This window comes from Erpetoichthys calabaricus, chromosome 4, assembly GCF_900747795.2.
Source record: "Erpetoichthys calabaricus chromosome 4, fErpCal1.3, whole genome shotgun sequence".
In the NCBI taxonomy this organism is placed as follows: domain Eukaryota; kingdom Metazoa; phylum Chordata; class Cladistia; order Polypteriformes; family Polypteridae; genus Erpetoichthys; species Erpetoichthys calabaricus.
The window spans coordinates 87,934,297-87,947,006 of NC_041397.2; the positions used below are offsets into that span (position 1 = coordinate 87,934,297).

The window sequence follows — 12,710 nt, forward strand, 5'->3', positions numbered from 1 at the left end:
ACAAGTTTTTATTAAACAACGCGATTTGTGCAATCCTGTATCAAGCGGCCGGATCATCGATACTTGTTCTAACTGATTCCGGTCGTTTTTATCGAAAATAAAAAATATAGAAAATAAAAAATATCGAATTAAAAAATGTCAAACTTTTCGTATAAATAAAAAATTAATCTTAGCCCTAGCCTTAACCCCTAAACCAATTTTTTATTTATACTAAAATTTCGACATTTTTTAATTCGATATTTTTTATTTTCTATATTTTTTATTTTCGATAAAAATGACGGTTACCGTTCTGACTTGCTCAGTACGAATTCCGTCGAATGAGGTAAACGAGTTTGTGCATGTTTGTCTTATTCCTGTCGGTGCGTGCTGTATTTTAATCCTATATAAGAGCGTGTAATACTTCTTTTATTTTCATTAGCGTTTTCGCGCGCAATCGTTAGAAGGTTTTTTAAGCTTGATACTTTACTCACATATTTGTAAAGCCAAAACCATGTAGGAAGCAAAAAAGAAGAGACGGCAATACAGTGCGGAATATATTAAATACGGATTTGTTGAAAATCCCACAAATCCATCTTCGCCTATGTGCCTTCTTTGTCAAAAAACATTTTCGAATGAAGCGATGAAGCCTTCTAGGCTACAAGATCATTTGAATAAAATGCATCCAGATAAGAAAGAAAAAAATGTGGCCTATTTTCAAGACCTGGAAAAGAAGTACATAGCTCAGCCAACTGTATCAAAACTTTTTTCACCGGCTTCTAAGCAAGACGATGACGGACTTTGAGCCTCATACAATATCTCTTTGTTAATTGCTCAAACAGGCAAACCACACACTATTGGAGAAGAGTTAATTTTACCGGCAATAAAAGAAGTAATAACTACTGTGCTCCATAAACCAGCGGCAGATATTATTCGAAAAATTCCTTTGAGCAATAGTTCTGTGCAAAGACGAATTGATGAAATGGCTGAAAATATTGAAGACTCATTGTGCAATCATCTGAAGACTAGTCAATTCTCAATTCAGTTGGATGAGTCTACTTTACCAACTAGTGAAGCACTATTTTTGTCATACGTGAGGTTTATTAAAGATGAGAAATTTTTGTGATTTTTAAGATGTGGTAAAATTAAAAATTTTGGGGGGCGCTAGAAAATAATTGATTCTCAAAGTGGGCGGTAGACAAAACAAGTTTGAGAACCTCTGCTCTAGATCCTTAGACTATAAGTAATGAAAGAAACCAGGGTAAACATACAACACCATTTCTAAATTGCTACCTAAATTCAGTGGTTGCAGATGACATTGGTATTTGACATGTATTTAGGAAGTTGTCAGCTGAGGATGTGTTTCTTGAGAAAAGAAGTTTAGGAATGGCAGTACATTACATTAGAACTGCTGAAACCTCTTATTTTGTTCACTTTGGTTGCAATTACAAAGGTTTCTCTGGTAAACAATTAGCATGTTACATGACTAATTGAGGATAAGCTAAGGAAGTTTACCATAAAGACACTGAAGGAACTGTTGCTGAAAATGGCACTTTCGGCCATATTGAATAATAAATTAAAATTAGTCAATTCAAGCAGTAATTGCCATTATAAACACTAGTAATGCATTGGCTATATTTTTAAATCAGTTTAATGGTATCTTGAAAATGGGTTTCAATTTCTATCAAAAACATGAAAATTTCTCGGTGACCGTAACGTTTTGAACAGTAGCGTACTGTGTAATGCCATGATGACTTTTTTTTTTTTTTTTGTTAAACAGTGAATATTTTCAAGTATTAAAAAATGTAATTTTAGGTAAAAGGCACTAAACAAATTACACAAAATTCTCACGCTTCTTTAATCTATTTATTTAAGAAAAATTATGCTATGGAAAAAAAAAAGTAATTGGTCCTTGTCCATCAACTACAGCCAGGCAATTTCTTGAACTTACTGTCTCTATAAGCATCATGAATTTTGGCCAGTTCTTTCATCAGAATTTCTTCTACTGTATAATATTTTATTTGCTTCCAAGAATGAATTGCTCATTTCAGTGCCTGCCACATCATGTCTTAAGACCCAATCAAACTACAGGACTTTTCCCGCAAGTTTTAGTCATAGGTTTCATTTACATCATCTTAGCAATTTGGAAGCAGTCGGGATACAGTGAAACAACCCTTAAACACGATGCCATCACCTGCCTGTTTGACTTTACAAAATTAAAGTTAAGTTTGTATAAATGTGTGTGTTGATTAGAGAGAGTGATCCATTTAAAGAAAAAAAAAACATGATCACTCTTCGATCATTGTTTCCTAAACAGATTACACTGTATCAGGTAATTCAAAACAGGAGATGGTGATTAGAGACCAGTGTGAAGGACATGGACCAAGTTTCTCATTTTTAAAACAGATATGGCTTTAAAACTATAGTTAAATGGTAAATTAGGCATCCCAATACTGATGGAGCTTTTGGGGGCACTCAGAAGGCCCATGTACTGTATGTGTGATAGGTTTATATGCAATTTCAAAAGAAATGAAAGGTCCATCATTCCCAGTACGAAGAGTTCTCTTCAAGTGAAGAAAATCTAAGATTATTGGCAAACTATTTCACATACCCTTTGCTCTAAACAGTACTCATACATAAAATTTGTAACGTTTAATGAACTGCAGTAAGTGTTTGCAGACTTTTCAGGAAGAACTGTTTAAAATAAACTCCTTTCTGTTCGTTGTCATGTATTTAATTTCATTGCTTGAAAACATTACTGTATAATCTAGATGGGTGTAAAATATTATACTTTTTTTTCCTAACAGTTGTTCTTCAAAACTAAGGGAGTTGTTAACGAAGAAGGTTTTGTCCTGTTTGTAAAGAAGAATGCAATTGTTGTTCTCATTCCAAAATTTGGACTGGAAGGAACGGTATTTTTTGATAACAAGGACAAGCCTAACCTTAGAGTGTGTTTCGATGATGAGGTACATTTTCGTTTTTGCTTCTGCCTTACATTAATACACACTACATACTGTAAATTGTAAAAATGATATCCATAAAAATATTCGGGAACAGCAAGCATTTGTTAAATAGTTTTGTATGCATGACACTTTACACCATTACATGTCTTTATAGTTATAGTAGATTACTGTGTTTGTGTAAGTGAAAGAAACATTGACAACTGCTGCTGGGAAAATGCATTTCATCAACCATACACTATAATGATTATAAGGTGAAAGACAACTATGAGCACAGAAGCTGCTACAAAGTTAAATGGCTGAGTTGAGACAAAATGTTCATGATACTTAAAAGTAATATCATGCTAATCTGTATCTAATGAAGATGAATAATATATTTTTTTTTTGGTCATAACTATTAAAGATACCAACCCTGACAGTGGAGAGGACCATTTTCCGGGTTTTTGACAAAGTAGTGGTGACCATAAGCTTGGATTCTTCAAACCTTCAGCATCAGAAGATCCGAATGTCACTAGTCGAGCCCGTAGTAAGTTTTATACATGCAAGGTCTAATTTTACATCTGTGCTAATGTTATATATTTTCACTTTCTAAATTGTCTTTTCCCTTAAGAATACATAACATTTTTGGTTATACATCGAAAATTTTTACAGTTCAACTGTTTCACAACATGTTTGTGGGTTGTGTTGTTATTCGCTGTTAGGTAGTTTTTTTTTTTCTTTTAATCAGAAAAATGCCTTGCTGTACCACCTGACTTAGACGACCACCTTTAACTAATCACTGATTGCTTCAGTTGTCCTTCCAGTTTGCAGCTTGTTTCTCTGTTAAACATAAGAGATTATGTATCACCCAAATATTCTTTAAGTGTTTCCCGGGGGGGTTCAGCAAGTATCTCTGGAAGTACCTTAGTTTCCATGAAAATGTCAGTTTGTATGGTGATCTATTAAAAAGAAAAAAAAAAACAAAAAAAAAACCCAAATCCACTCAGTTGATAACGTCAGAGTCACAAATGTTTGGTATCCTAAATTGTAGGATTGGTGCTGCATGATTGGAGATAACTGATATCAAAAATGCAGAATCTGATAGAAGTAAACAAGGTTTTTATTTATTTATTACCAACAGTCAATGTGTAAGTAGTTATGAAAGCAGGCAAGAAAAATAATCTTGTGTTGAGTCTCGGTAGCGAAGCCATTATGTAAGCAGTGATCTAATTTAGGCACTTGTGGTATTTATGTGAGGTATGGTATTTCAGGTGGACAGAAAACAAGTTAATGTAGAGTTGGCCTTTGTGGTATACTTAAGAGGACAGCAGGTCCAATTGCAAATAGTGTAAGAGGAAAAAAAAGATTTTTTTTTTTTTCCCCTCAAGTTGTATTCATTTGTCAGAGAGTTCTTTAAATGATACAGACATATAACTAATACGGGGTGAGCCAAAAAGAAGTACCACATTTGAAACGCTTATTCTACAAAAATGCTATAAGGGAAAATAAATTTCATTACGACTCAAGAAAGGGTTTACAAAATAGATTTTTTTCACTCTGTCTTAAAAATGATGTCTTCACGGTGGTGGCCTTAATTAGCGATACACTCTTCGAGATGATTTCTGAACATTCCCATGACTTGTTCGGCCATTTCAAGGGGAATAGCGTCCTTGAGGGCTTCAAGGTTTTGAGGTTGGTGTGTGAATACCTTCGACTTGAGATAGCCCCACAAGAAGAAATCGCACAGAGGGAGATCAGGCAAACGTGAAGGCCACCCAACATCGCCGTGCAGGGAGAACAGCTTCCCCGGAAACATCTCTCACAAAACATGCATGAATCTCCTCACTGTATGAGCTGTTGCTCCATCCTGTTGAAACCAGGCATCCACCACATCCATTTCTTCCAGTTGGGGCCACAAAAAGTTCTCTAGCACTTCAATGGAACGTTCTGAAGTGACGGTGACCGCTGCTCCCTCCTCTTCAAAAAAGTAAGGGCCTACAATGCCAAATTCTGCAACACCGCACCAAACTGTAACACGCTCACTGTGCAGGGGGCTCTGATGAAGTTCACGAGGGTAGGTTTCAGCTCAATAGCGAAAGTTTTATTTACGCAGCTATTCAAATGGAAATGTGCCTCATCGCTGTACATGACGATGGCATGGTTCCTGCACTAACATCATTTTGTATGGATGGAAATTAAGGTCCTCATGCAAAATCCTCCTCTAAGACATGTTGGAAATGCCTAAGGCAGAAAGAAGCATGTTTGTGTGCAGAACATCTAGGAGACTGCAAAATTGATGCCCTTACAGCTTGGATGTTTTCAGGTGTTCGTATTTTCTGTTCAATGTTGTACCCATCTGTCTAAATTTAGCCACCCACTGAAGAATTGTTTTCCGATTTGGAACGTCACCGTTAGGAGGAATACTGAAGTGTGTTTGGAAGGCACTTTGCGTAGTGATGATGGATTTGTTGTTTTTGAAGAACGCTTCCAAAGTGAAGGCACAGTGTGCACCAGACCAAGGCATGTTGCCGACTGAAAACTAAAAAGGATCGCCTATCAAAGGACCCAAACCATTCAGTTGCCACTACCTCATACAATGACCTTGAGAAATGTGGTACTTCATTTTGGCTCACCCTGTATATGCAGTGTGTGTACAAGGCTTCTTCCCATTATCGGTGTGTTAATGTTACATGATGAATGAAGCATTTTAATAAACATTTGAAAGCAACCTTCTACCCAACTTGCTATTTCACTTCTATCTGCCATGTATGTGTACTTCTACCATGTAAAGGCCATGTCACTTTACATGAATTTTCCAGCGATTTATAGTCGTGGACTTCATTTACAGAATCTTAGTGAGTCGGAGGCAGCTTGCTCCCGTGAAGCCAGTTGCGTAATGTTATATGGCCAGCGACACACTCCAGCAGGGGAGGGCTCTTGATGCATGAGAACTGACAACCAACTCTAAGTACAATGCGTATAACTCATTGATGAAGAATATGGAACACCGGTGTTTTGGACCACGTAAACAGAAAAGCAGCTTGTCTGTCTGCTGTCTCGTGTTTTACTTGCAATGACAGAATGATAAAAGAAACAAAAAGGGCAGAAATTGCAGCTGAAGTTCACTGTAGCTGTTAATCATTTGTACAGCGCCGGCTCTGTGAGGTAGCAGCATGTTGGTGGCTGTCATAAAACTGGGAAAGCACGTATTTGTTAAATGTGACATGGTGATAAATTTTCAGTCATATAAAATGACATAGTTCGGTGACAAGATTAGCAACTGCAGTCAACAATTCTGACATGTCCTGTCACTAGAAGTCATGTAATGTGACATCCATTTAACATGCATTTCTTCTAGCTTGCACCTCACTGACGGATCTGTTTTATTACCCAGAAAAGGAACTGAAAATGTATAAGTTGCATCTGCAGAAAAAAAGCATTCATAAATATATATTTCTTTATGGTTTATAATTTCAGATTCCTGGAGTCAGTGTGTCTCCACAAACATGTGAACCTGAACCCTTGCCAAAGAAGCCTAAGATGGACAGTTAACAGCGAAAGACTGTTGTCTTGGATGTGCTCATCTTAAATCATTGGGATACTTTTATCCTGGATGCTGGACAGAAATCAGTGTTTGACGTGGAATCTAAATGTGTATTTTTATTGAACTTTTCACTTTTGTAGTGAACTGCATTTTAGACATTTTTATCATTAATAAGGGGACGGTTTACCGTTCTCTCAATAAAAAGAATGCAATGGTGACCTCTTATCCACTCTCAGTTCTTCTCACTTTCTTTGTAAAATGTTTTGCAGAGTGGAGTTTGTTTCCTTTAATGCAGTCAGCTTTTATAGTCCTACTGTCACACTCACCGGAGGGGAACGTGTATAACTAGGGCATGTGGATTTTAGGGCTAAACCAAACCAAAAATGTGAATCATAAATATATGGTAGATTAAGTGCAAATTACTGAACTGTTACTTAGCAAAAAGAATTATACACACAAATTATAAACTGTATTTAATGTGAGCTGAAGTTTACACTGCATGGAGTATTGAAGGATTAATAAAACAGTAGATATTCCAGTCAGAAAATTGGCATTTGAGGTGCCTTGTATACTCGCGTTTTAAGTTCTCCTGCGGATAAGTTGGGTTTGGTTTTACCTTATAATTTCTGGTATTTTATAATGTCGGTTGTATAAGTCAAATGTGGAAAATTCAGGCTATTGGTACACAGGATTTTGATACGCTAACGCCCACCTGAGAGAGTAACTGGAGCACACGGCCTTTTTTTATGTATTGTGCCTACATGACCACACAGTAATACCGGAACTATTCTGAAGCAACGTTTGCACTGTTTTATGTTTTTTGTATCTCACACCCTCATACACCTTTATCGTAAGAGCATGCCTTAGCTACGATGGAGCGTTCGATCAGCAGAAAATATGAAGCTGGTTTTAAATTAAACGTTGTTGAAGTGGGGAAAGAAATTGGTAACTGTGCTGCTGCAACAAAATTTCAGTGCGTCTGAGAAACTGATTCGAGATTGCAGGAGGCAAGAAGATGTTAAAAAAAAAAAAAAATTTAAGTGTCATATTTTTGAACTCCTGTATAAGTCGGCGTCTGATTTTATGATCGATTTTTCGGGTTTCAAGACCCAACTTATACGTGAGTATATACGGTATTTCTGGTTGAGTTTAGTTGTGCAGGGAGAGATTTGGTAGCCACTGTTTTAGTGGTCATTTGGCAGAGTGCCGAAAGCTGAATAAGACATTTCACTGGTTATGGAAAAATATTAATGTGAAACCCCACAAACGTGGAAAAAAAAACCCTTTTGTTCTACTAATGTAAAATGAATAAAGTGTATTCTATATATGCAGTATAACCATCTCATACGGACTTATAAGAGCAGCACATTGGGCCACATACAGTGTCAGTTTTACAAGTGATTAAACTGCTGCTAAATCAGATGCATTGCTAATATGCTGGAAAGTTTTCCCGACCACCACCTGGGCAGATGAAGCAGAGTCCACTGGGATATTTCTTATTAACATTCTAAGTGCAGTCTGACTCCACTTTCAGAGCTTTTGAGGCTTAAGCCCAAAGTTCAGTTTAGAATTTTGGAAATCATACAATGCTCATAAGGAGGGCAATCACTGTGCCATATTAATTGAGTCTTTGCACTTCATAAATCATAATCCTCTGCCAGTTTCTCATAGTCAATTGCATCCTATAAAGTCCGTAGCATCTTCTTGACATAAATGACATTCCAAAAATGGAAAAAGTGGCAGCCCATAATGATTAATTTTCCAACTAATACACCCACACAGGTTGGTTATGTACCTCATACTGAAGCAAAAATAAGTGGGTAGGTGAAGAATCCAAAACGACGCAGAAGAGGTTGAGCTGTCATAATCTGAACTACCAAGAATGGGGGTGCCCGCAAGTGGAGAACAATACATGTATTTTGTATTACGTATCCTCAGCATCCAATACAATTCAAAATCTGCTTCTTGAAAGCTCAAAACGTAAAATCAACAGCAAGAAAAATACATAATACACACAGGGCAATCTGGAAAGTATTCACAGCGCATCACTTTTTCCACATTTTGTTATGTTACAGCCTTATTCCAAAATGGATTAAATTAATTTTTTTCCTCAGAATTCTACACACAACACCCCATAATGACAACGTGAAAAAAGTTTGAGGTTTTTGCAAATTTTTTTAAAAATAAAAAAACGGGGAAATCCCATGTACATAAGTATTCACAGCCTTTGCTCAATACTTTGTCGATGCACCTTTGGCAGCAATTACAGCCTCAAGTCTTTTTGAATATGATGCCACAAGCTTGGCACATCTATCCTTGGCCAGTTTCGCCCATTCCTCTTTGCAGCACCTCTCAAGCTCCATCAGGTTAGATGGGAAGTGTTGGTGCACAGCCATTTTAAGATCTCTCCAGAGATGTTCAATCAGATTCAAGTCTGGGCTCTGGCTGGGCCACTCAAGGACATTCACAGAATTGTCCTGAAGCCACTTCTTTGATATCTTGGCTGTGTGATTAGGGTCGTTGTCCTGCTGAAAGATGAACTGTTGCCCCAGTCTGAGGTCAAGGGCGCTCTGGAGCAGGTTTTCATCCAGGATGTCTCTGTACATTGCTGCAGTCATCTTTCCCTTTATCCTGACTAGTCTCCCAGACCCTGCCGATGAAAAACATCCCCACAGCATGATGCTGCCACTACCATGCTTCACTGTAGGGATGGTATTGGCCTGGTGATGAGCGGTGCCTGGTTTCCTCCAAACATGATGCCTGGCATTCACACCAAAGAGTTCAATCTTTGTCTCATCAGACCAGAGAATTTTCTTTCTCATGGTCTGAGAGTCCTTCAGGTGCCTTTTGGCAAACTCCAGGCAGACTGCCATGTGCCTTTTACTAAGGAGTGGCTTCCGTCTGGCCACTCTACCATACAGGCCTGATTGGTGGATTGCTGCAGAGATGGTTGTCCTTCTGGAAGGTTCTCCTCTCTCCACAGAGGACCTCTGGAGCTCTGACAGAGTGACCATCGGGTTCTTGGTCACCTCCCTGACCAAGGCCCTTCTCCCCCCATCGCTCAGTTTAGATGGCTGGTCAGCTCTAGGAAGAGTCCTGGTGGTTTCGAACTTCTTCCACTTACGGATGATGGAGGCCACTGTGCTCATTGGACCTTCAAAGCAGCAGAAATTTTTCTGTAACCTTCCCCAGATTTGTGCCTCGAGACAATCCTATCTCGGAGGTCTACAGACAATTCCTTTGACTTCATGGTTTGTGCTCTGACATGAACTGTCAACTGTGGGACCTTATATAGACAGGTGTGTGCCTTTCCAAATCATGTCCAAACAACTGAATTTACCACAGGTGGACTCCAATTAAGCTGCAGAAACATCTCAAGGATGATCAGGGGAAACAGGATGCACCGGAGCTCAATTTCGAGCTTCATGGCAAAGGCTGTGAATACTTATGTTACATGTGCTTTCTCAGTTTTTTTTTTATTTTTAATAAATTTGCAAAAATCTCAAGTAAATTTTTTTCACGTTGACATTATGGGGTGTTGTGTGTAGAATTCTGAGGAAAAAAATGAATTTAATACATTTTGGAATAAGGCTGTAACATATCAAAATGTGGAAAAAGTGATGCGCTGTGAATACTTTCCAGATGCACTGTACATACTGTGGAACATTAAAGTCAGGGCCTCCAGTCAAGAAGGTGGGATGAAAACCAGTAGACAGACATATGTACAATAATGATTGGATGTTTTCTATGTGCACAGCACTAACAGTTGCCAGTCAAAGGCTGTAAATGTGTTACGAAGGTGAGGTTCCGTGCTCCAAGTACTGCTAAATACAGTGGACTCACAAAGTATGCAGACCCCTTCATTTTTTTCTCATTTTGTTATTTGGCAGCCTTGTGTTGACATCATTTAAATTAATTTATTCCCCTGGAGAGGTGGAGATATGTTATAGAGAGGAGAGGAATGAAGGTCAGTAGGAAGAAGACAGAATACATGTGTGTGAATGAGAGGGAGGTCAGTGGAATGGTGAGGATGCAGAGAGTTGATGGTTGAAGGTGGATGAGTTTAAATACTTGGGATCAACAGTACAGAGTAATTGGGATTGTGGAAGAGATGTGAAAAAAAGAGAACAGGCATGGTGGAATGGGTGGAGAAGAGTGTCAGGAGTAATTTGTGACAGATGGGTATCAGCAAGAGTGAAAGGGAAAGTCTACAGGACGGCATTGAGATCAGCTATGTTATATGGGTTGGAGATGGTGGCACTGACCAGAAAGCATGAGACAGAGCTGGAGGTGGTAGAGTTAAAAGATGCTAAGATTTGCATTTGGTGTGACGAGGATGGATAGGATTAGAAATGAGTACATTAGAGAGTCAGCTCAAGTTGGACGGTTGGGAGACAAAGTCAGAGAGGCGAGATTGCATTGGTTTGGACATGTGCAGAGGAGAGATGCTGGGTATATTGGGAGAAGAATGCTAAGGATAGAGCTGCCAGGGAAGAGGAAAAGAGGAAGGCCTAAGCAAAGGTTTATGGATGTGGTGAGAGAGGACATGCAGGTGATGGGTGTAACAGAACAAGATGCAGAGGACAGAAAGATATGGAAGATGATCTGCCTAATGTGAGCAGCCGAAATAAGAAGATTAAACAAAAATCAATACCCCCAAAATGACAAAGTGAGAACAGGATTTTAGATTTTTTTCCCCTCAAATTTATTAAAAATAAAAAAAGTAGTACTAGGGTGTTGTGCCGTGTTAGATACTTATGGGTGTAGTGAGAAGTCAAGAAAAATGACACATTTTATTGGCTTCTTGCCTGAAGAAGGGGCCTGAGTTGCCTCGAAAGCTTGCATATTGTCATCTTTCTAGTTAGCCAATAAAAGGTGCCATTTTGCTTGAGTTCTCATTACTTACAAATAAAAAAAAGCTAAAATATCACTTTGACTGAAGTATTCAGACCCTTAACCCCAGTGCAATGTCCCCCAGAGCTGTAACAGCCAACACAGGATGGGACCCCTAAGCCCCTAGGTAAGTAATGCTGATCATTTCCATTACAGAATCTGTGAGACTTGGTTAGTGGTAGAAAATGTAAGTAAATAATGCAGGTTTTCAAAATTGCATTTTTATGAAACACACTTCAATATAAGAGAAGGTGATGTGTGCCCTATGCATGCATAATTAGCCGCACGGAGATAGAAGACAAACTTTGATTGCCTGATTGCAACCCAAACACAGGAGACTCAATGAAATAATAAGAACAAAAGACTTACAAGTATTTTAAGTGTTTGAAGAGCCTTCAGTGCAACATCAAAAAATAAAACAAGCCAGCGGCTTCAACCATGACACGCCACCTAGAATTTTCAGCTTTTAAAAGACCTACATATTTTTTCTGACTTTTCACTCTGATTTCAGCTTTATTTTGATGAAACGTGATTTCACATCTCTGACTGATTTCTTATTTGATCTCATGGAGGCACAGCCACAGTAACCAGTCCAGCATAGTTGGCAGATGTTACCATAGCCCGCAGGGTCCCTTTAAAGATGATTGCACCATTATAATCCAGTTCACTTTGTCCTTTCTCCTTGACTTCAATGCATTTTGACGAGTTTGGCGATATTTTTGAACACTTCTGTGATTTCCCTAAACTCGAGGTGAAGTGAACATCGCAGAGTTCACTCATCACTAGTATGAGTGTTGAATGCTGAACAGTAGAATTAAACATTGTTTAATTAAAGGACCTCGTTCTTGACAATAGTTCTTTATCTGCAAACAGCATGTGTTGATGCCTATAGTACAAAAAGAAATCTGTGAATAAGCAGGAATTGTACACCCAGTTAGTTCTGCTGTCTCTTATGGAACAAAAGGGAGAGTTTGCCTACTTTACTTTAAAGCACTGCTTTTCATCTGTGTTTGGATACACAGATAAAGTCATCCCTGATGGAGGATCGCAGGAATCATTGGGTAGAGGGGTCCTTTAATTGGATTGGCTGGCCCAGCGCTGTCTCGGCTGTGGAATGGCCAATTGGGGAAGGCAGCTTGATAGCCGAGGTCTCCAGGGGCCTCATGTATAACACGGTGCATAGAACTCACACTATAACATGGCGTAAGCACAACAGCAGGAATGTGCGTACACACAGAAAAATCCAGATGCAGGAGTCTGTGCGTACGCAAACTTTCACGTTCTTCCACTACATAAATCCCGATCAGCGTGAAAAGTAACGCACGTGCACGCATCTTCTGACCCGCCCCAACTCCTCC

The 12,710-nt window shown here is 38.7% G+C and overlaps 1 protein-coding gene across 1 annotated transcript in view; it reads left to right on the plus strand.

Annotated features, from left to right (window-relative positions):
- The window catches only part of dis3 (DIS3 exosome endoribonuclease and 3'-5' exoribonuclease), a 53,233-nt gene extending 46,241 nt beyond the window's left edge, over window positions 1-6,992 (plus strand). Inside the window, exons 19-21 of the mRNA XM_028799618.2 lie at window positions 2,784-2,942; window positions 3,340-3,462; window positions 6,393-6,992. Coding sequence (XP_028655451.2) covers window positions 2,784-2,942; window positions 3,340-3,462; window positions 6,393-6,467 — 357 coding nt within the window. The 3' untranslated portion in view covers window positions 6,468-6,992. The remainder of the gene's footprint in view (window positions 1-2,783; window positions 2,943-3,339; window positions 3,463-6,392) is intronic.
- The last annotated feature ends 5,718 nt before the right edge of the window (window positions 6,993-12,710 follow it).